This window comes from Tachyglossus aculeatus, chromosome 23, assembly GCF_015852505.1.
Source record: "Tachyglossus aculeatus isolate mTacAcu1 chromosome 23, mTacAcu1.pri, whole genome shotgun sequence".
Taxonomy (NCBI): Eukaryota; Metazoa; Chordata; class Mammalia; order Monotremata; family Tachyglossidae; genus Tachyglossus; species Tachyglossus aculeatus.
The window spans coordinates 6,202,570-6,226,193 of NC_052088.1; the positions used below are offsets into that span (position 1 = coordinate 6,202,570).

The window sequence follows — 23,624 nt, forward strand, 5'->3', positions numbered from 1 at the left end:
ATCCTCGTGTCTCTCTCCACTTCAATCCATACTTCATGCTGCTGCCCGGAAACGCTCTGGACATATTACTCCCCTCCTCAAAAACCTCCAATGGCTACCGATCAATCTGCGCATCAGGCAGAAACTCCTCACCCTGGGCTTCAAGGCTGTCCATCCCCTCGCCCCCTCCTACCTCACCTCCCTTCTCTCCTTCTACTGCCCAGCCCGCACCCTCCGCTCCTCCACCACTAATCTCCTCACCGTACCTCGTTCTCGCCCGTTCCGCCGTCGACCCCCGGCCCACGTCCTCCCCCTGGCCTGGAATGCCCTCCCTCTGCCCATCCGCCAAGCTAGCTCTCTTCCTCCCTTCAAGGCCCTGCTGAGAGCTCACCTCCTCCAGGAGGCCTTCCCAGACTGAGCCCCTTCTTTCCTCTCCCCCTCGTCCCCCTCTCCATCCCCCCGTCTTACCTCCTTCCCTTCCCCACAGCACCTGTATATATGTATATATGGTTGTACATATTTATTACTCTATTTATTTATTTATTTATTTTACTTGTACATTTCTATCCTACTTATTTTATTTTGTTGGTATGTTTGGTTCTGTTCTCTGTCTCCCCCTTTTAGACTGTGAGCCCACTGTTGGGTAGGGACTGTCTCTATGTGATGCCAATTTGTACTTCCCAAGCGCTTAGTACAGTGCTCTGCACATAGTAAGCGCTCAATAAATACGATTGATTGATTGATTGATTGATTCTAATCCTCTGTGTGACCTTGGGCAAGTCACTTCACTGCTCTGGGCCTCAGTTGCCTCATCTGCAAAATGGGGATTCAAACTGGGAGCCCCGTGAGGGACTGGGATGGTGACCAACCCGATGTGCTTGTATCCACCCTGGTGCTGAGCAAAGTGCCAGGTACAAAATACCACCGTTATTCTTATTAATAATAAGAATTATTATAATAATCATATATCATCTATAATAGTATATAATATTATAATAAGAAATAATAATAATAAGAATAATAATAAGAATAAGTAATAATAAGAAACAATAAGATATAATAAGAAATAATAATAAGAAATAATAATAACATAAGAAATAATAATAAGAAATAATAATAAGAAATAAGAATAATATTAAGAATAAGAAGAATAACAAGTAATAATAATAATAATAAATAAGAAGATATAATAAGAAATAATAATAAGAAATAATAATAAGAAGAAAATAAGAAAAATAAGAAAAATAAGAAAAATAAGAAAAACAACAATAATAATAATAATAAGAAAAATAATAATAAGAATAATAATAAGAATAATAAGTAATAATAATAATAAATAATAATAAGATATAAGAAGAAATAATAATAATAAGAAATAAGAATAAGAAATAAGAATAATAATAAGAATAATAAGTAATAATAAGAATAATAAATAATAATAAGATATAATAATAAGAAATAATAATGAGAAGAAATAATAAGATGAAATAATAATAATAAGAAGAAAATAAGAAAAATAAGAAAAACAAGAAAAATAAGAAAAATAATGATAATAATAAGAAAAATAATAAGAAAAATAACAACAACAACAACAATAATAATAATAATAATAATGATAGCATTTGTTAAACGCTTACTATAGGCAGGCGGGCGGGTGGCCAGGAGAGAAAGTAGAACTGGCAACTCACCTGGTTTACCTTGTGGTGCTGATGCATAACTGAGAATTTTACTGATTTGCTGAAGAACAGCTGGAAAGCCTCTAATGCCAAGGGAGTTCGGGGCCGCACAGTCCAGCTTGCGACCTAAAAATATTCCAGGGCACGCGATCAGGTTTCCAACCAACTTGAGGGCTCAGTTTCCCAAACGGGTTAGTTCTCAGTCCCCTCTCAGGGTGGTACCCGGAGAGTTTCCCCGTACTCTACCGATCTCGACTGATAGGAGGGAGAGTGAATTTGTACTTCCCAAGCGCTTAGTCCAGTGCTCTGCACGCAGTGAGCGCTCAAAAAATAGGATTGATGATGATGATGATGATGAAGCAGAGGCCCGCCCATTCCATTCCTAGCTTGGCCAGTGGCTAGCGAGCGGCAGGCCCTCGGCTAAAAGTCCGAACTCCCCTGGGCCGGGCAGCAGTGGCACAGGACAGAGTCGAGGGCGGAGGCTCGGGTTTACCGCATGGAAGGAGGCGATGGCCGACCGCTTCTGGAATTTGCCCCGGAAAACTCTCTGGATCCACCACCAGAATCATCATCATCAATCGTATTTATTGAGCGCTTCCTATGTGCAGAGCACTGGACTAAGCACTTGGGAAGTACAAATTGGCAACATATAGAGACAGTCCCCACCCAGTCACCAGAATGACTGCAGAGGGACAGCGGGGCGTTCTGCGAGAGATGTGCCTGCATGGCGGTTGTTAAGTGTTTATTATGTACTAAGCCCTGGGGTGGAGACACATAAATCGGGTTGGACACAGTCCCTGTCCCACGTGGGGCTCACGGTCTCAATCCCCATTTGACAGACGAGGGAACTGAGGCACGGAGAAGTGGTCATCAGGATTAGAACCCATGACCTGCGGACACCCAGGCCCGTGCTCTAGCCACTAGGCCACGCGGCTTTTCTTCTTCCTGCCAACTGAACGCCCGGACTACTCTGCCTTCCTTTTTAACTTGTAGGCGGAGACTTTCTCAGCCAGCGGCTTCTAGGATAATAATAATGATGGCATTTGTTAAGCGCTTACTACGTGCAGAGCACTGTTCTAAGCGCTGGGGGGGATACAAGGTGATCAAGTTGCCCCACGTGGGGCTCACAATCAATCCCCATTTTACAGATGAGGTAACTGAGGCTCAGAGAAGTTAAGTGACTTGCTCAAGGTCACACAGCCGTCATGTGGTGGAGTCGGCATTCGAACCCATGACCTCTGACTCCAAAGCCCGTGCTCTTTTCACTGAGCCGCGCTGCTTCTTCCTCTTCTTCTTCTACAGTCTTCTAGACTGAGCCCCAATAAGTGAAATCCTCTCAATTCACGCTTATCGTCTCCAGCAGTAGGCTTTTATTCTTCCCCCCGGCCTTCTGACAGCTCTGTAAAGCAGGCTTATCATCATCATCATCATCAGTCGTATTTATTGAGCACTTACTATGTGCAGGGCACTGTACTAAGCGCTTGGGAAGTACAAATTGGCAACATATAGAGCCAGTCCCCACCCAACAGTGGGCTCACAGTCTAAAAACAGTGGGCTCACAGGCTTATCACCTCTGGTACTGGAGTCCGGACAGACTCTGAGATATGATAGAAGGTTACAGTTCCGTAATAATAATGATAGCATTTGTTAATCAATCAATTGTATTTATTGAGCACTTATTGCACTTATAGCTGAACCAACCGAAACCGTTGACCTCTCAGGACAGAAAAGGCCTAGGAGCCAAAGCTGGCACCTCACTCTTTTACTCAGGGCTTTCAATCAATCAATCCATCATATTTATTGAGCGCTTACTGTGTGCAGAGCACTGGACAAAGAGCTTGGGAGAATAATAATAATTATAATGGGATCTGATAAGCTCTTACTATGTGCCAGGCACTGTACTAAGCACCGGGATCAATCAATCAATCGTATTTATTGAGCGCTTACTGTGTGCAGAGCACTGTACTAAGCGCTTGGGAAGTGCAAGTTGGCAACATATAGACAGTCCCTACCCAACAGTCTAGAAGGGGAAGACAGAGAACAAAACCAAACATACTAACAAAATAAAATAAATAGAATAGGTAGGTACAAGCAAAATAAATAAATAAATAGAGTAATAAATATGTACAAATATATACAAATATGTACCGGGATGGATACAAGATGTGGGGCACGTCGCTTCGCTTCTTTGGGCCTCAGTTACGTTATCTGTAAAACGGGAATTAAGACTGTGCCCTTTGTGGGACAGGGACTGCGTCCAACCTAACTTGTATCTACCCTTGCAACCTCCCCAGTGCTTAGAACAGTGCTTTGCACATAGTAAGCACTTAATAAATGCCATTATTATTATTATTATTATTATTACTCCAGTGCTCATAACAGTGCTTGGCAGAGAAGCAGCGTGGCTCAGTGGAAAGAGCCCGGGCTTTGGAGTCAGAGGTCACGGGTTCAAATCCCAGCTCCGCCACTTGTCAGCTGTGTGACTTTGGGCAAGTCACTTCACTTCTCTGTGCCTCAGTTACCTCATCTGTAAAAACGGGGGTTAAAACTGTGAGCCCCCCCGGGGACAATCTGATCACCTTGCAACCTCCCCAGCGCTTAGAACAGTGCTTTGTACATAGTAAGCGCTTAATACCATCATCATCATCATATAAAAAGCGTTTGACAAGTACCTAACAAGCAAATCGGGTTGGACACAGTCCCTGTCCCGCATGGGGCTCGGAATCTCAATCCTCATTTTACAGATGAGGTAACTGAGGCCCAGAGAAGTGAAGCGACTTGCCCGAGGTCACACAGCAGACAGGTGGTGGAGCCGGGATGAGATCGCACAACCTCCTGACTCCCAAGCTCGGGCTCTAGTCACTACACCATGCTGCTTCTACCAACGGGTTGGTGGATGCATTCCCTGCCCACAACGAGCTTGCAGTCTACGGGGGGAGACGGACGTTAATTTAAAGAAAAATAAATTACGGATATGGACGTAAGTGCTGTGGAACTTAGACTGTGAGCCCACTGTTGGGTAGGGACTGTCTCTATATGTTGCCAACTTGTACTTCCCAAGTGCTTAGTACAGTGCTCTGCACACAGTAAGCGCTCAATAAATATGATTGATTGATTGGAAAAAGGGGAATAAAGGAAGAGAAACAGGGTGGCGCAGAAGGGAGTGGGAAAAGAGGAAATGAGGGCTAAGTCGGGGAAGACCTCTTCGAGATGTGCCTTTAATGACACTTCCCAAATACCACAGATAATAATAATAATGACGGTACTTGTTAAGTGTTTACTATGTGCAAAGCACTGTTCTAAACACTGGGGGAATACAAGATAATCAGGTTGTCCCACGGGGGGCTCACAGTCTTAATCCCCATTTTACAGATGAGGGAACTGAGGCACAGAGAAGTGAAGCGACTTGCCCAAAGTCACAGAGCTGACACTTGGCGGAGCCGGCATTTGAACCCATGACCTCTGACTCCAAAGCCCACGCTCTTTCCACTGAGCCACACTGCTTCTCTATAGTTATATTGCACCCTCCCAAGTGCTCAGTACAGTGCTCTGCACAAGGTAAGAGCTCATGATAATAATGAGCTCTTATAATGATAATATAATGTATAATGATAATAATACAGATGACGATAATGGTATTTGTTAAGCGCTTACTATGTGCCAAGCACTGTTCTAAGCGCTGGGGTAGATAGAGGGTAATCAGGTCGTCCCACGTGGGGCTCCCGCTTTTAATCCCCATTTTACAGATGAGGTAACTGAGGCACAGAGAAGTGAAGTGATTTGTCCAAGGTCACATAGCAGACAAGTGGCGGAAGGTGGGATTAGAACCCATGTCCTCTGACTCCCAAGCCTATGCTCTTTCCATTAGGCCACGTTTTCCCCTAATGGACTCTTCCCCTGCCAACTTCTCTCCACCCTCACAGGGTGCTCCTCCTTTCCTAGGTGCTCAATGGGGGCCACTGTCAGCCAGTCAGTCAATCCTATTTATTGAGCTCTTACCGTGTGCAGAGCACTGTACTGAGCACTTGGGAATAATAACAATAATAATAATGGCATTTATTAAGCGCTTACTATGAGCAAAGCACTGTTCTAAGCGCTGCGGGGGATACGAGGTGATCAGGTTGTCCCACTTGGGGCTCACAGTCTTCATCCCCATTTTACAGAAGAGGTAACTGAGGCCCAGGGAAGTTAAGTGGCCTGCCCAAGGTCACCCAGCTGACAAGTGGCGGAGCCGGGATTCGAACCCATGACCTCTGGCTCCCAAGCCCGTGCTCTTTTCACTGAGCCACGCTGCTCCCCCCAAGGTACGAAGGTACGATATAACTATTGACAAGACATCTCCTGCCCACAGTGAGCTTTCTTCTAGAGGGGGGCCTGGGACATCATCATCATCAATCGTATTTATTGAGCGCTTACTGTGTGCAGAGCACTGGACTAAGCGCTTGGGAAGTACAAATTTGCAACATATAGAGACAGTCCCTACCCACCTAACATCACGACCCGAGGTCATGGGTTCTAATCCCGGCTCCACCGCCTGCCTGCTGCGTGACATTGGGCAAGCCGCCTCACTTCTCCGGGCCTCAGTGACCTCACCTGTCCAATGGGGATGGAGACCGTGAGCCCCACGCGGGACAGGTCCAAGTTGATCCGCTCGAATCCACCCCAGCGCTTAGTAAGGACAACAATAACGGTGTTTGTTAATCAATCAATCAATCAATCAATCACTCGTATTTATTGAGCGCTTACTATGTGCAGAGCACTGTACTAAGCGCTTGGGAAGTACAAATTGGCAACACATAGAGGCAGTCCCTACCCAACAGTGGGCTCACAGTCTAAAAGGGGGAGACAGAGAACAGAACCAAACATACCAACAAAATAAAATAAATAGGATAGAAATGTACAAGCAAAATAAATAAATAAATAAATAAATAGAGTAATAAATATGTACAACCATATATACATAGATACAGGTGCTGTGGGGAAGGGAAGGAGGTAAGATGGGGGGATGGAGAGGGGGACGAGGGGGAGAGGAGGGAAGGGGCTCAGTCTGGGAAGGCCTCCTGGAGGAGGTGAGCTCTCAGCAGGGCCTTGAAGGGAGGCGCCAGGCACCATATTAAGCGCCGGAACACAGTGCCTGGCATACCGTAAGCGCTGAACAAATACCCCAAGTATGATTACTGGTGCCAATCTGTACTTCCCAAGCGCTCAGTACAGTGCTCTGCACATAGTGAGTGCTCAATAAATACGATTGACGATTATTATTATCGCGGCAGGCTGGGCAAAAATGATCGAGGGGCGAGTCCCCTTTGCAACCCCACCCGAGGGTCAGCCCGGCCAAGCGGCCCCCGAAGTGGGAGCGGGAGGGGAAGAGGACGTCCCGTTTTTTGCAACCCCACGCACCTCGGCTGTCCAAGCTCCACCGCAGGCGCCGCTCCGCCGTCTCCAGGAGCTGCCTGCAGGTTTTCCGCAGCTGACACCGAGTGCAGGCCAGATCGAACGCGGCCATGGCCGGGGGGCTCAGGTCCTCCAGGACGTCCCTCAGGGGCGGCCCCGGCTCCGGCCGGCTGCGGCCGATCCAGAAGTCCTCCCGGAGGCTGGGGACGGGGTCCCCGGGCCCACCGAGCAGCTTGTCGGTCACGTCGGAGATGGAGTAGAACACCATGCCTGGAAATCCGACGGCGGGGGATTCGAGGGAGCAGGCGATTAGCAGAACACCCTTCCCCACCCTGCAAATTGTCTTCACTGTGTATTATTAGTGTGTGGTAGTACACAGTAAAGTGAAAGTGAAGTGTAGTAGTACTGTGTAGTATTAGCTACTGGTGGACTGTAAGCTTGTCGGAGGCAGAGATTGTGTCTACCAACTCTGTTAACGTATTTTCCCAGGCACTTAGCACCGTGCTCTGCCCACAGCAAGCTCCCAATAAAGCTCTCGGAGAGGCAGCGTGGCTCAGTGGAAAGAGCCTGGGCTTGAGAGTCAGTGGTCATGGGTTCAAATCCCCGGCTCTGCCACTTGTCAGCTGGGTGACTCTGGGCAAGTCACTTCACTTCTCTGGGCCTCAGTTCCCTCATCTGGAAAATGGGGATGCAGACCGTGAGCCCCCCGTGGGACAGTCTGATCACGGTGTATCCTCCCCAGCGCTTAGAACGGTGCTTTGCACATAGTAAGCGCTTAACAAATGCCATCATTATTATTATTATTATTATTAAAAACGACTGATTGGACTCAATGTGTTATAGGATGTAGCGGCAAATGGGGGAAAAAGTCAGCAGGCGGGAGGAAAGAGAAAGGCCAGGCGGTGACCCACACGTCCGTTCTTTTGGCGACCAACCTGCTCATGAGGAGCGACTTTGGTCTTTTGTCTTGTCTTTTGGAGAAGCGGCGTGACTCCGGGGAAGGAGCACGGGCTTGGGAGTCAGAGGTCGTGGGTTCTAATCCCGGCACCATCGCTTGTCAGCTGTGTGACTTTGGGCCAGTCACTTAACTTTTTTGTGCCTCAGTTCCCTCATCTGTAAAACGGGGATTAAGACAGTGAGCCCCATGTGGGACAACCTGATTAAGTTGCATCTCCCCCAGCGCTTAGAACAGTGCTTTGCACAAAGTAAGTGCTAAACAAATGCCATTATTATTATTATTATTATTATTATTATTATTCAAAGACCGGCTGGGCTGGCCAGGGCGTCCTCCAGGCAAATCGACGCCTCTCAGCGTTTCCCACCTCCACCCTCAAGGAGAAGCAGCGTGGCTTAACGGAAAAAGCCCGGGCTTGGGAGTCAGAGGTCATGGGTTCTAATCCCGGCACCATTGCTTGTCAGCTGTGTGTGACTTTGGGCCAGGCACTTAACTTTTTTGTGCCTCAGTTACCTCATCTGTAAAATGGGGATTAAGACAGTGAGCCCCATGTGGGACAACCTGGTTACCTTGTATCTCCCCCAGCGCTTAGAACAGTGCTTTGCACATAGTAAACGCTTAACAAATGCCATTATTATTATTTATTATTTATTTATTATTAATTATTATTATTATTATTATTATTGTTATTCGAAGACCAGCTGGACTGGCCAGGGTGTCCTCCGGGCAAATCGACGCCTCTCAGCGTTTCCCACCTCCACCCCCAAGGAGAAGCAGCGTGGCTTAACGGAAAGAGCCCGGGTTTGGGAGTCAGAGGTCATGGGTTCTAATCCCGGCTCCGCTGCTTGTCAGCTGTGTGACCCTGGGCAAGTCACTTCACTTCTCTGGGCCTCAGTTCCCTCATCTGTCAAATGAGGACGGGGAGCCCCATGTGGGACAACCTGATCACCCTGTACCTACCCCAGAGCTTAAAACAGTGCTTGGCACATAGTAAGCGCTTAGCAAATACCAACATTATTATTATTAAGGAGAAGTAGAGGAAGCCAAAGGGAAACACAGAATGATGGGTTCCAGGGTGGGCTGATGAGCTGCTAGACACTTTTGGGAAGTGAAAAAGCTGGTGGGATAATAATAATGGTGGCATTTGTTAAGCTCTTACTACGTGCCAGGCACTGTACTAAGCGCTGGGGTGGATAGAAGCAAATAGAGTTGGACCCAGTCTCAGTTACACATGAGGTAACTGAGGCCCAGAGGAGTGAACAATAATAATGATGGCATTTGTTAAGCGCTTACTATAAGCACTGTTCCAAGCACTGGAGTAGATACAACTAATCAGGTTGTCCCATGCGGGACTCACAGTCTTAATCCCCATTTTACAGATGAGGGAACTGAGGCCCAGAGAAGTGATTTGCCTAAAGTCACAGAGCAGACAAGTGGCGGAGCTGGAATTAGAACCCATGACCTTCTGACTTCTACACCACGCTGCTTCTCCAAAGTGACTTTAGAGACCTGGATTCTGCCGCCTGTCTGCTGTGTGATTTTGGGCGGGTCACTTAGCCTTTCTGGGCCTCAGTTACCTCACCTGTAAAACGGGGATTAAATCATTCTCCGTCCGATTTAGACTGTGAGCCCCATGGGGGACAGGAACTGGGTCCAATCTGATTGTCTTATATCTACCCCAGCGCCTAGGACAGTGTCCGGCACATGGTAAGCGCTTAACAAGGAACGTAGCGGGGGGAAAAAGAGAGGCCTCTGCTATCTAAGGGGGTAGGAGCGTTCCATCCTAGGGATGATACAGTGCTAAACCAGTCAACCAAACTCATCTGTCAGTGGTATTTATTGGGCGCTTTCTGTTTGCAGAGCACTGGACTAAGCGTTAGGGAGAGTCCAATACAACAGAGTTGGTAGCCACGTTCCCAGCCCTTTAAGGGACTTACGGTCGCCAGTCCAGACCAGGGAACAGAGCCCGTTCACAAAATTATTTGCTGCAGCTGACAACTGGAGCCTAAAACAAACTAAACGGTTGGGGGAAGGGGGCCAGATTCCAGGTCCTCCCTTCCTTTCTTTGTCCACTCAATGGTATTTATTGAGCGCTTACTGCGTGCAGAGCATTGTACTAAGCGCTTGGGAGAGTACAATGTACAATTAAATGGACAGTCCCCCGCCCACAACGAGCTTACAGTCTCGAGATGCGCTTTTTCAGTGGGGTCAAGGCTCCAGCGCACATCTGACTCCTGCCCCCTCCTACCTCACCTCCCTTCTGTCCTTCTCCAGCCCAGCCCGCACCCTCCGCCGCTAATCTCCTCACCGTACCTCGTTCTCGCCTGTCCCGCCATCGACCCCCGGCCCACGTCATCCCCCGGGCCTGGAATGCCCTCCCTCTGTCCATCCGCCAAGCTAGCTCTCTTCCTCCCTTCAAGGCCCTGCTGAGAGCTCACCTCCTCCAGGAGGCCTTCCCAGACTGAGCCCCTTCCTTCCTCTCCCCCTCGTCCCCGTCTCCATCCCCCCCATCTTACTTCCTTCCCTTCCCCACAGCACCTGTATATATGTATATATGTTTGTACATATTTATCACTCTATGTATTTATTTATTTTACTTGTACATATCTATTCTATTTATTTTATTTTGTTAGTATGTTTGGTTTTGTTCTCTGTCTCCCCCTCTTAGACTGTGAGCCCACTGTTGGGTGGGGACTGTCTCTATCTGTTGCCAATTTGTACTTCCCAAGCGCTCAGTACAGTGCTCTGCACATAGTAAGCGCTCAATAAATACGATTGATGATGATGATGCACCAAACGCTCCCCGCTTCCCACCGGAATCGGACATAGCGAGCTTTAGTTCTGCGAAACCCACGGGGGGATTATTCTGATACTGTGCTGGCGCTCAGAGAAATGTGAGGAAGCAATACAAGCAATGTTCCAAAAGCACCTTTTCCTAAAAAGCCAGATAGTTTAAACCTGGTTTTACTAGCACAATTCCATGCCGAAATATTAATAATTTAAAGAGGAAGTGGGAGGATTTGAGTAGTGTTATAGTAACTGTGGTGTTTAAGTGCTTACTGTGTGCCAAGCACTGCAGTAAGGGCAGGGGTAGATTCAAGGTAATCAGGTGCCACAGTTTAAGTAGGAGGCATAATAGGTGTTGAATCCCCATTTTGCAGATGAGGGAACTGAGGCACAGAAGTAACTTGCCCGAGGTCACACATCAGACAGGTGGCGGAGTAGGGATTAGAACCCAGGTCCTCTGACTCCCAGGCACGTGTGCTTTTCACTAGGCTATGCTACTCTTCTATCTATTTATTTATTTTACTTAATCTATTCTATTTATTTTATTTTGTTAGTATGTTTGGTTTTGTTCTCTGTCTTCCCCTTTTAGACTGTGAGCCCACTGTTGGGTAGGGACTGTCTCTATATGTTGCCAATTTGTACTTCCCAAGCGCTTAGTACAGTGCTCTGCACATAGTAAGCGCTCAATAAATACGATTGATGATGATGATGATGATGTGTCGCCAAAATCCACCTATTACCGGGAAACCGCTAGAGCCTGATGGAACGAGAGGCTCATTCTCAGTTTAGGAAGCTCCTGGGAGAGGCTTTGGGGAGTTCCCGGGCTTCCCCACGACCGAACGATCGTCACTGCGGGCGTCGGTAGGGTCTCCCCCACCTCCGCCGTCCCCTCTCTTGAGCAGAGATGGCCGTACCTGCGGCGGCGGCGCTGCCAATGGCCTGAAGGGTGGAGGTGGTCTTCCGCTGGGTGCTGTTGTTGCCGCCCCCGTCTGAGGCCTGGCTTTCGATATTCCGTTCCACCTGGGCCAGCTCCCGGATCACTTCCTGGTAGCGCTCCATGAACATCAGCTCCCCACAGCTGGGTGACGACTTCAGGCCGAACATGAAGACCACCTGGAATTGGGTCGGGGGACGGGAGGACGGGGCGATATAATAATAGCATTAATGAGAATAAAACGGGCCAGGGACTCACGGCAACAAAGCTGCACGCCTCGACTCGGCCCCGGAAAGCCAAGACGTCGTGGCGAGGCCCGGGGAAAAGGTCTGGGGAAATCTGGGAATGATGAAAGATGGTCTTTATTCATCGTTTTCTAAGTTTCAAGCTCCGGGAAAGAGCCAAGACTACCGGGTCATTCATTTGATCGTATTTATTGAGCGCTTACTGTGTGCGGAGCACTGTACTGAATACTTGGGAGATCACACTAAACAGACCCATTCCCTGCCCACAGTGAACTTACAGTCTAGAGGACGAGCTTACCGACTAGTCATTGATTCATCCAATTGTACTTGAGAGCTTACTGTGTGCAGAGCACTGTACTAAGCACTTGGGAGAGTCTGATACAACAATAAACAGACACATTCGCTGTCCACGAGCTTACAGTCTAGATCACACCCCACATGGAGTCCCCACATGGGACTCCCAATCTAGGAAAAGAATAATTTGGGGGCTGGGGGAAGGAAGGGAAGTCTTGGGGGGGTATACCGAGAAGGGAACAGAGGCAGTGACGGGGGATCTGACAGGCTAATGACGGAGTTTCCGTCTCAGCTTTCTGATTTTCAGGGATGGCCCTCTAGGCTGGGAGCTCCTTGTGGGCAGGCAAAGACTCTTCCGACTCCACTGTCCTCTCTCAAATGCCTAGAATAGTGCTCGACCCACGACAAATGAATAAAAATGAATAAAAGACAGAATCCTGGGTTAGTTCGGAAATCTCCTCCATGAGAAGAGTATGTACAGATCTATGAATTATATATTATAATCAATCGTATTTATTGAGCGCTTACTGTGTGCAGAGCACTGTACTAGGCGCTTGGGAAGTACAGGTTGGCAACATATAGAGACAGTCCCTACCCAACAGTGGGCTCACAGTCTAAAAGTGTGTTCATTTATTTTAATGCCTGTCATATTATTTTGTTAATACGTTTGGTTTTGTTCTCTGTCTCCCCCTTCTAGACTGTGAGCCCACTGTTGGGAAGGGACCGTCTCTATATGTTACCAACATGTACTTCCCAAGCGCTTAGTACAGTGCTCTGCACACAGTAAGCGCTCAATAAATACGATTGATTGATTGATTGACAAACACTCAAGAACTATCACTGACGGACAGACGGCCGGCCTGATTGTTCCCGGCCCCACGTAGAGATCCCAAATCCATCAGTGGTATTTCTTGAGTGCTAACTGGGTGCGGGGCGCTGTACTAAGCGAGCTTGGAAGGGTACAACCCAACAATAAAACGGACACACTCCCTGCCCACGGGAAGCTTAGGGTCTGGGGAGACAGCCGCGCTCGGGGTGACGCCGGTGACCTCTCATCAGCTCAGGAACTACTCCCGGCTCTGGGCTCCTAAAGGATCGCCGCAGGCGTCTAGATTGCAGGCCGGGGTGCCCCGAAGCAGAGCGGGTGCTTGGCTGAAATCCACCCTGAGGTTAACGGTTCCGCTCACCTGGTGGGCTTCCACGAAGTTCCCACGGAGGATGCAGGAGGCGAGCAGCGACTCGGGCGGAGCCAGCATCATGGGGACGAGGGGGTCCTGCGGCCGGGTCTGAAGCCGGCCCTCTGCTTCGCTGCCCCCCGCCAAGGCGCTTGGGCTTCCTTCTGTGGGAGCACGGGCGAGGACGGTCAGCGAAGGAGTTTAGCGTGCAACGCTCCTTTTGATGTCTCCCCAGTCCTTCACAAAGTGCTCCTCGCTCTAGCTTCACGCAGTACGGGATCAAGAGGGGCCACTCGGCCAACTTGTCTCCTCGCGCCCCGATGAGAAACGGAGGAGGAAGCCACAGAGAAGGCACCGTTGCCCTCTTTTCTTCTTGAAATTCCTAACTTGCCCCCCTCTACCACACGCCTGCAATAGTGGCTTTTAGGACTTTTGTAAATACCCCCAATTTTTTTTTTAATGCTCTCTCCCCCTCTAGACGGTAAGCTCCTTCCGGGCAGGGAACGTGTCCACCAATTCTATTGCACTGCCCTTTCCCAGATGCTTAGTACAGTGCTCTACACAAAGCAAGCGCTCAATAAATACCGATTTGGATTGACTTTTTAGTCCTTAGAAGGATGATCAAAGCCCTACTGAGAGCTCACCTCCTCCAAGAGGACTTCCCAGATCGAGCCCCCTTTTTCCTTTCCTCCTCCCCATCCCCTCGCCCTACCTCCTTCCCCTCCCCACAGCACCTGTATATATGTTTGCACAGATTTATTACTCTATTTATTTGACTTGGACATATTTACTATTCTATGTATTTTGTTAATGTTGTGCATCTAGCTTTAATTCTATTTGTTCTGACGACTTGACACCTGTCCACATGTTTTGTTTTGTCATCTGTCTCTCCCTTCTAGACTGTGAGCCCATTGTTGGGTAGGGGCCGTCTCTATGTGTTGCCAACCTGACTTCCCAAGCGCTTAGGACAGTGCTGTGCACACAGTAAGCGCTCAATAAATACGATTGAATGAATGAATGAATGAATGAATTCAATCGTACTTATTGAGCACTTGGCACAGCATGGCAGTGTGACTTCAATCATATTTATTGAGCGCTTACTGTGTGCAGAGCACCATACTAAGCGCTTAATGGATAGAGCACGGGCCTGGGAGACAGAAGGACCTGGGTTCTAATCCCGGCTCCACTACTTGCCTGTTGGGTGACCCTGGGCAAGTCACTTCACTTCTCCGGGCCTCAGTTCCCTCGTCTGTTAAAATGGGGATTAAGAGCGTGAGCCCCATTTGGGACAGAGACTGTGTTCAACCTGATTAACTTGTTTCTACCCCAGCGCTTAGAACAGTGCTCGGCACATAGTAAGCGCTTAATAAGTACCATAACTATTATTATTCTTCGTGCTGACGGTTCCTTGCTAGGTCCCGTGAAACAGCCTACCAGAAGTGCTGGTGCTCAGCTCACTGCTTGTACTTTCCAGCGACGGGTTCGCTGTCCTGTCCCGGCCATCTAAGAGTATGGGGAGAAAAACCACATTCAACATCACCCTCCTGCAACTAACGAAGGACCTATATATATGTATATACCTGTATATATGTATATATGTTTGTACATATTCACTACTCTATTTATTTATTTTACTTGTACTTATCTATTGTATTTATTTTATTTTGTTAATATGTTTGGTTTTGTTGTCTGTCTCCCCCTTCTAGACTGTGAGCCCACTGTTGGGTAGGGACCGTCTCTGTATGTTGCCAACTTGTACTTCCCAAGCGCTTAGCACAGTGCTCTGCAAACAGTAAGTGCTCAATAAATACGATTGATTGATTGATTGATTGACCTGGTCCCATTCTAAACAGAGAAGCAGCGTGGCCTAGTGGTTAGAGTCCGGGCCTGGGACTCAGAAGGACCTGGGTTCTAATCCCGGCTCCGTCACTTGTCTGCCGTGTGACCTTGGGCAAGTCACTTGGCTTCTCTGAGCCTCAGCATCCTTGTTTGCAAAATGGGGATTCAATACCTGTTCTCTCCCCTACCTGGACTGTGAGCCCCCTGTGGGATCTGATTATCTTGTAGCTGCCCCAGCTTTTAAATACGGTGCTTGGCACATAGTAAGCGCTTAATAAATGCCATCATTATTATTATTATTAACAAGTACCATAATAATAATAATACTAATATCCCTGACTGCAGACAGTCTCCCCAGTCCACGCTTTTCCCTCCGCTCCTCCTCGGTTCCCCAGAGAGCAGCAGGATTTAGAGGAACAGAGCACGGGTCTGGGGTCAGAAGGATCTGGGTCCTAATCCTGGCTCTGTCATTTGGCTCCTGTGTGACCTCAGGCAAGTCACTTCACTTCTCTGGGCCTCGGTTTACACCACCTGGAAGATGGGGATTAAGACCGCACACCCCATATATGGGACGCGGGCTGTTTCCGACCTGATGGGCTTGGACCTACTTTGGCGCTTAGTTCAGTGCCTGGCTGATAGAAAGCGCTTACGGAGAGAGAGAGAGACACACAGAGACAGAGAGACAGAGAGAGGGAGAGAGAGAGAGAGAAACTCATTCCAACTTTTCCCAGCTGCTGCCTCCCACGGGGAGGGAGTTCAATGAAACAGGGTCCCATTAGCAGCGTGACTCAGTGGAAAGAGCCCGGGCTTGGGAGTCAGAGGTCACGTCTAATCCCAGCTCCACCACTTGTCAGCTGTGTGACTTTGGGCAGGTCCCTTCGCTTCTCTGTGCCTCAGTCCCCTCATCTGTAAAATGGGGGTTAAGACTGCGAGCCCCACGTGGGACAACCTTGATTACCTCGTTTCCCCCCCAGCGCTTAGAACAGTGCTTGGCACATAGTAAGTGCTTAACAAATACCAACATTATTATTACTCTGACGTTCTGTTTTGAGTTAATTCAAGTCCTCTGCACGGCAAGCGAGAATTCGCTGTATCGAGAGCGAATTATCCCTTTCTTCAAAGCCCCAGACTTTGCTGTTCTACTCTGACTCCCCCTCTGGCTTCTCCGGTCACCCCCCGATCCCCCTTTTAGACTGTGAGCCCAATGTTGGGTAGGGACTGTCTCTATATGTTGCCAATTTGTACTTCCCAAGCACTTAGTATAGTGCTCTGCACATAGTAAGCGCTCAATAAATACGATTGATGATGATGATCTCTTGTCAAGGTTATCTTCCTCACCTCTCCCGACTCCGTAATCTCGCCCACGTCTCTATGCGCTTTCCAAACAACCTCTCTCCCGCCCTCTCCCATGTCTTCTCGTCTCAAAATCCCCATTCCAATGCCCCTTCTTCCAAGAAGGCTTTGCTCCACTCAAAGCTGATCCGAATGAACTCAAAGTACGCTTAGCACGCTATCGCTCTAGAGCATATCACCCTCCATTTCTCCTCTTTCTCCGCCCGCTGTTTTCTAATCATCTCCTAGAAAGTCACGGCCGTTCTCCGCCCCAAACAAAAACCCCTTGCTGTTGGCTTTAAATCACTCAGTCGCCTCGCTCCCTCCTCCCTCATCTTGCTTCTCTCCTACTACGAGCCAGCCCGAAAACTTCATTCCTCTTTCTCCCGCTGTATCTCCATCTCAGCGCCGACCTCTCGCCCACGTTCTGCCCCGGCCTGGGAAGCTCTCCATCTTCATATCCGACAGACAACGACTCTCCTCCCGGTTCAAAGCCTGAACGAAGGCGCATCTCCTCCAGACTCCTCATGGGCAGGGATCGTGTCTACCCATTCTACGGTACTGCTTCTTGGGAAGCAGCGTGGCTTAGTGGAAAGAGCCCGGGCTTGGGAGTCGTGGGTTCTAATCCCGGCTCAGCCGTGTGACTTTGGGCAAGTCGCTTCACTTCTATGGGCCTCAGTGACCTCATCTGTAAAATGGGGATTAAGGCTGGGGGCCCCACGTGGGACAACCTGATCACCCTGTATCCACCCCAGTGCTTAAAACAGTGCTTGGCACATAGTAAGCACTTAACAAATACCATCATTATTATTACTGCATGCTCCCAAGCACTTAGTACAGTGCTCTGCAAACAGCAAGCACTTAATCCATACCGTCGACTGATTCCAGGCCCGCAGGAGGGCCCGAGAACTCACCTGACCTACCTCTTGGCGTTCGCCGGCTCCGGCGGAGGCCGGAATGCCGCTTGGCCCGGGGATGGCACCTCCGTGGGGCCGTCGGCTGCTCTTCTGAAATGGCAGATGGGGCGGACTCACCCAGAGAAATTCCCGCCTGGGATTCTCCCTCTCTCCCTGGAGCTGCAGGCAGGGGAAAGGCCTGGCTTGCGACCTCTCTACCGGAGCGAGCGACAGTAAGGTCTGTACCCTCACCGCTGGCCGAGGCTCCGAGAGATCTCGGGGACTGGATAATATGAATAACTGTGGCATTTGTTAAGCGCTTCTTATGTGCCAGGCCCTGTGCTAAGCGCCGGGTTGGATGCGAGCTAATCGGGTGGGACACGGTCCCCGTCTCACTTGGGGCTCACAAGCCTCCCTCCCTATTTCACACAGGAGGGAACTGAGGCCGGAGGAGCGAGGTGACTTGCCCGAGGTCACGCGGCAGACAAGTGGCAGAGCCGGGATTAGAACCCACAACCTCCTGACTCCCGGGGGAGGAGGAGCGTGGCTTAGTCGAGAGAGCACAGGCGTAAGAGTCAGAAGGTGGTTGTGGTTGGCTCCACCACATGCCTGCTGTGCAACCTTGGGCTGGGCATCCATGGCATCATCTGTAAAGCGGGGATTAATAATAATAATAGCAATAATAACTGTAGTATATGCAACCTTGGGCAAGTCATTTCACTTCTCTGGGCCTCCACAACATCAACTGTAAAGTGGGGATTAATAATAATAATAATAGTAATAATAACTGTAGTATATGTTAAGTGCTTACTATGTGCCAGGTACTGTACTAAGAGCTGGGGTGGATACAAGCCAATCGGGTTGGATTCAGTCCCTGTCCCACCTGGGGCTCGGCGCCTCAGTCCTCATTTTTCAGCTGAGGAAACTGAGGCCCAGGGAAGTGAAGTGACTTGCCCAAGGCTACACAGGAGACAAGTGGCAGAGCCGGGATTAGAACCCATGACCTTCGGAATCCCAATCAATCAATCGTATTTATTGAGCGCTTACTGTGTGCAGAGCACTGTACTAAGCGCTTGGGAAGTACAAGTTGACAACATATAGAGACGGTCCCTACCCAACAGTGGGCTCACCGTCTAGAAGGGGGAGACAGAGAACAAAACATATTAACAAAATAAAATAAATAGAACAAATATGTACGAATAAAATAGAGTAATAAATACGTACAATTATATATACAGGTGCTGTGGGGAGGGGAAGGAGGTAAGGCGGGGGGGATGGGGAGGAGGGAGAAATGTTGTCTGTCAATCAATCAATCAATTGTATTTATTGAGCGCTTACTGGGTGCAGAGCACTGCACTAAGTGCTTGGGAAGTACAAGTTGTCACTTCTCTGGGCCTCAGTTACCTCATCTGGAAAATGGGGGTGAAGACCGTGAGCCCCCCGTGGGACAACCTGATCACCTTGTAACCTCCCCAGCGCTTAGAACAGTGCTTGGCACATAGTAAGCGCTTAATAAATGCCATCATTATTATTCTTATCACAGTCTTTTAGACTGTGAGCCCCTGTTGGGTAGGGACTGTCTCTATATGTTGCCAACTTGTGCTTCCCAAGTGCTTAGTACAGTGCTCTGCACACAGCAAGCGCTCAATAAATACGATTGATTGATTATTATTATTATTAAGAGGGGGAGGAGGGAGGAGGTGAGGAAACCCTTCAGCCCCGCAACCGACAGGCCCGGGCTCTAGCCACTACGCCTTGCTGCTTCGATGAAGAGGGTGAGTCCCAGGGGGGACAGGGACGGTGTCCAACCTATCTTGAATCTACCCCAGCGCTTAGAACAGCACTTGGCACATAGGAAGCGCTGAGCAAGTACCGTAATAATCACCATTCGTATCGTTATCTACCCACTGGGCCACGCTGCGCGCGACCCTGTGATGTCCCTCTGCTCCGGGCCCAACTTTTGTTCTTCTCTCACCTACCTGTGCTGCGATTGCTGGTCACCACCTTGTACCTCCACTGGGCCTCGGACAGGACCTTGGAGAACTGGTGCAGGCGGCCCTCCGTGTCCCCCCCGCTGTCCGGCGAGCCCCGGGCCTCGGCCAGCTCCGGCCCCTCCGAGCGTCTCCGGTCCCGGATCTCTTCGAGCTGCTGCAGGAGGAGCCCGAGGAAAGCCTCCATCGCCGCCTCGTCCGTCAGAAACCCACCGCCGCTCCCTCTGGCGAAGTGCTTCAGGTCGAGGAAGCTCGGGTCGGGAGGCGGCGGGGCCGTACTGCCCGGCGGCCGGCTGGACGGGGTCTGAGGGAGGCCCCGGGCCCTGACGGGGGAAGGCCGCTTGGCCTTCCTCTCGGACGGGGCCGGGGGCTGGGGGCCGTCGGATGGGGATGGCCCCGGCGGCCCCCGGCCCTCGACGGCGTCCTCGGCGTAGTCTTCGGGCACGGAGGCCTCGGGGTGAAGGTCGCTCGAGTGGACGAGGAGCAGCGAGAAAATGTTCTCGAGGACTTCCAGGCGCAGGGGGACAGGAAGCCTGCGGAGGGACTGTCGGCATCGAGACAGGTAGAGGGAGACAAGCTGGGAGGCACCTGAGGAGGGGAAATCAATCAATCAATCAATCAATCAATCAATCAATCGTATCTATTGAGCCCTTACTGTGTGCAGAGCACTGTACTAAGCACTTGGGTAGTCCAAGTTGGCAACATCTAGAGACAGTCCCTACCCAACAGTGGGCTCACAGTCTAGAAAGGGGAGACAGAGAACGAAACAAAACACATTAACAAAATAAAATAAATGGAATAGATATGTACAGATAGAGCAATAAATATGTACAAACATATATACATATAAACAGGTGCTGTGGGGAAGGGAAGGAGGTAAGATGGGGGAGATGGAGACGGGGATGAGGGGGAGAGGAAGGAGGGGGCTCAGTCTGGGAAGGCCTCCTGGAGGAGGGGAGCTCTCAGTAGGGCCTTGAAGGGAAGAAGGAAAGGGGAACTTTGAGAGAGGGCTGGGAGGGAGCCAGGGGGACGGTGGGCGGAAAAAGCTCCGGGTTCTAATCCCGGTTCCTCCGCTTGTCCGCCGTGTGACTCTGGGTGAGTCGCTTCACTTCTCTGGGCCTCGGTTACCCCAGCGCCAAACTGGGGATCAGTCTGGGAGATTAATCTGTGAGAGAACAGGGACTGCGTCAGTCAGTCAGCTGTATTTATTGAGCGCTTGCTGAGTGCACAGCACCGTACTAAGCGCTTGCTTGGGAGAGTACGATATAACAGGCCCACTCCCTGCCCACAATGAGCTTACAGTCTAGAGTCAACCCGGTTATCCTGCACCACTCCAGCGCGTGGTGTGTAGTAAATGCAAAACAAATACCATTAAAAAAAAAAATCAGAGTTTTTCAGATCTGCAAGCTCACCTGCCTGTCTCTCCCAGGCAGGAGGAATTAAAGCTGTAGTCAAAAGTCTAGGGATTCTGCTGAGATTTCAGCTTGCCAGTTTACCCCTTGGCCAATTTAACCTTGGCCAAATTCCGCAATATGGGGATTAATGTTTAAGGATGATAATAATGAGAAGGTATTTGATAATAATTAATAATAGTAATGGCATTATTAGTAATTACTAATACTGTAATAAGTGCTTACCCTTGTTCTACGCGCTGTGGTAGATACAAGTTAAGCAGATTCATTCAATCGTATTTATTGAGCACTTACTGTGTGCAGAGCACTGTACTAAGCGCTTGGGCAGTAAAAGTTGGCAATATATAGAGACGGTCCCTACCCAACAGTGGGCTCACAGTCTAGAAGGGCAGATTGGTCACATTCCTTGTCCCACGTTCATTCATTCATTTATTCAATTGTATTGAGCGCTGACAGTGTGCACAGCACTGTACTAAGGGCTTGGGAAAGTACAAGGCTCATAGTCTCAAGGAGGAGGGAGAACAGGAATTTCATCCCCATTTTATGTTGCCAACTTGTACTTCGCAAGCGCTTAGTACAGTGCTTTGCACACAGTAAGCGCTCAATAAATACAATTGATTGATTGATTGATTTTACAGATGAGGCAACCGGGGCAGCAAGAAGTGACTTCCCCAAGGTCACACAGCCAACGTCTGGCGGAGCTGGGGTTAGAATCCAGGTCCTCTAACTCCAAGGCCCGGGCTTTTTCCGCTGGGTCACGCTGCTTCTGCTAAGCACTTAAGATATGTCAAGCACTGTACTAAGCGCTGGGATGGACAGATACAAGATTATCAGGTTGGACCCAGTCCCCGTACAGGCTCACACTCTAGTCGATTGTATATACTGAGCACTTACTGTGTGCAAAGCACTGTACTAAGCGCTTGGGAGAGCATAATATAACAATATAACAGACACATTCCCTTGCCCACAACGAGCTTACAGTCTGGGAGTCGACTACTTAGCCTGGAAGCCCCATGCAGGACAGGGACTGTCCCTGACCTAATGACTGGGCCTCTATTCATCATCATCATCAATCGTATTTATTGAGCGCTTACTATGTGCAGAGCACTGTACTAAGCGCTTGGGAAGCACAAATTGGCAACATATAGAGACAGTCCCTACCCAACAGTGGGCTCACAGTCTAAAAGACTCTATTCCAACTCTTAGCTCAGTGCCTGACACAAAATTATCATTTAATGCAGCAATAATAATGATAATAATAAGGAATGGAATCCCTGTTTCACAGCTGAGGAAACTGAGGCCCCGAGAAGCGAAGTGACTTGTCCAGGGTCACACAGCATGTAAATGGCAGAGCCAGGATGAGATGCCATATCTTCCGACTCTTTCTGCTAGGCCAGGAGAAAAAATCACGCGTCCACCGATCTCCAAGGAAGAGTTTACCCAAGGCAACCCTCCATCTGGAGCTGGATGTGAGGGAGAGGGGCCCAAATGACTTTACCTGAGGAAACAGGAGAGTCCCGGGTCAACTCCTGGGTGGAGGAGAGGCCGTCCAAGGGGCCACTTGGGCAGTCCTGGCATTGGGAATGCTGGTGGAAGTTCACACAGAGGGCATAGATGGCATATTTCATGGCGCAGAATGCCTGGAATAGCGTCAGGTTCTGACAGTCACCCTGAAGGCTGGAAACTGAGGCAGTAGCTGAGTCAAGGAAGGGGAGACCAAAAAAAAAAATCCTGAAAACACACACACATTCTCCTTCCCTCCCCATCCCACTGGGATGTAAGTGTTTCCAAAGTGAAGACAACTGTAAGATCCTATTCACTCATTCAGTTGCACTTCCTGAGCTCCTCCTGAGTGCAAAGCACTGAACTAAGTGCTTAAATACAGTCCCAAATAAGTCTTAAATACAGATCCAGGCTCTTCGCCATTCTAACCCTTGTTTCATTTCCACTGGCTTCTCCGGTCACCCCCCGATCTCTAGTCAAGGTGATCTTCTTGACCCCCCCTCCATTCAAGTATCTCGCCCACGTCTCTGTGCGCTTTCCAAACAACCTCCGCCACTTCTTCCGGCCTCTCCAATGTCTTCTAGTCTTAAAATCCCCCTTTCAGTGCTCCTCCTTCCAGGAAGGTTTCGTTCACCCGCTCCACGCTGATCAGAATAGACTCGGGGTTCGCTTGGCACTCTGTCCCTCTACAGCGTATCACTGTCCATTTCTCCTCTTTCCCCACTGACTGCTTTTTACCCGTTCTCTAGAAAGCGACGTCTGTTCTCCGCATCACACGGAAACTCGTCACCATCAAAGCAGTCCATCACCTTGCCCCCTCTTAACCTCACCATGCTATTCTCCTACTACAGCCCAGCCTGCACGCTTTGATTCTCAAATGCTAACCCTCTCGTTGTACCTCCATCTCGCCGCCGACCTCACGCCCACATCCTGCCTCTGGCCCGGAATGCTCCCCCCGGGCCCTTCCCTGACAGAAAATTACTCTTCCCCCTCAAAGCCTTACTAAAGGTACATCTCCTCCAAGAAGCCTTCCCTGACTAAGCTTTTGACACCTGTCTCCATGTTTTGTTTTGCTGTCTGTCTCCCCCTTCTAGCCTGTGAGCCCGTTGTTGGGTAGGGACCGTCTCTATATGTTGCCGATTTGTACTTCCCAAGTGCAGTGCTCCGCACACGGTAAGCGCTCAATAAATACGATTGAATGAATTTCCTCTT

At 49.3% G+C, this 23,624-nt stretch overlaps 1 protein-coding gene across 3 annotated transcripts in view; it reads right to left on the reverse strand.

The window, feature by feature from the left end:
• ZFYVE26 (zinc finger FYVE-type containing 26) overlaps positions 1-23,624 on the reverse strand; it is a 114,528-nt gene that overhangs the window by 63,727 nt on the left and 27,177 nt on the right. For 2 of the 3 annotated variants that reach the window (XM_038765605.1, XM_038765604.1), the window contains exons 9-15: positions 22,408-22,605; positions 19,486-20,085; positions 14,874-14,942; positions 13,452-13,603; positions 11,706-11,904; positions 7,056-7,319; positions 1,668-1,781 (exon numbers count right to left, since the gene is read on the reverse strand). In XM_038765605.1, coding sequence (XP_038621533.1) covers positions 1,668-1,781; positions 7,056-7,319; positions 11,706-11,904; positions 13,452-13,603; positions 14,874-14,942; positions 19,486-20,085; positions 22,408-22,605 — 1,596 coding nt within the window. Of the gene's footprint in view, positions 1-1,667; positions 1,782-7,055; positions 7,320-11,705; positions 11,905-13,451; positions 13,604-14,873; positions 14,943-17,533; positions 17,618-19,485; positions 20,086-22,407; positions 22,606-23,624 lie in introns of all 3 variants that reach the window. The other variant, XM_038765606.1, reaches the window with a different exon arrangement.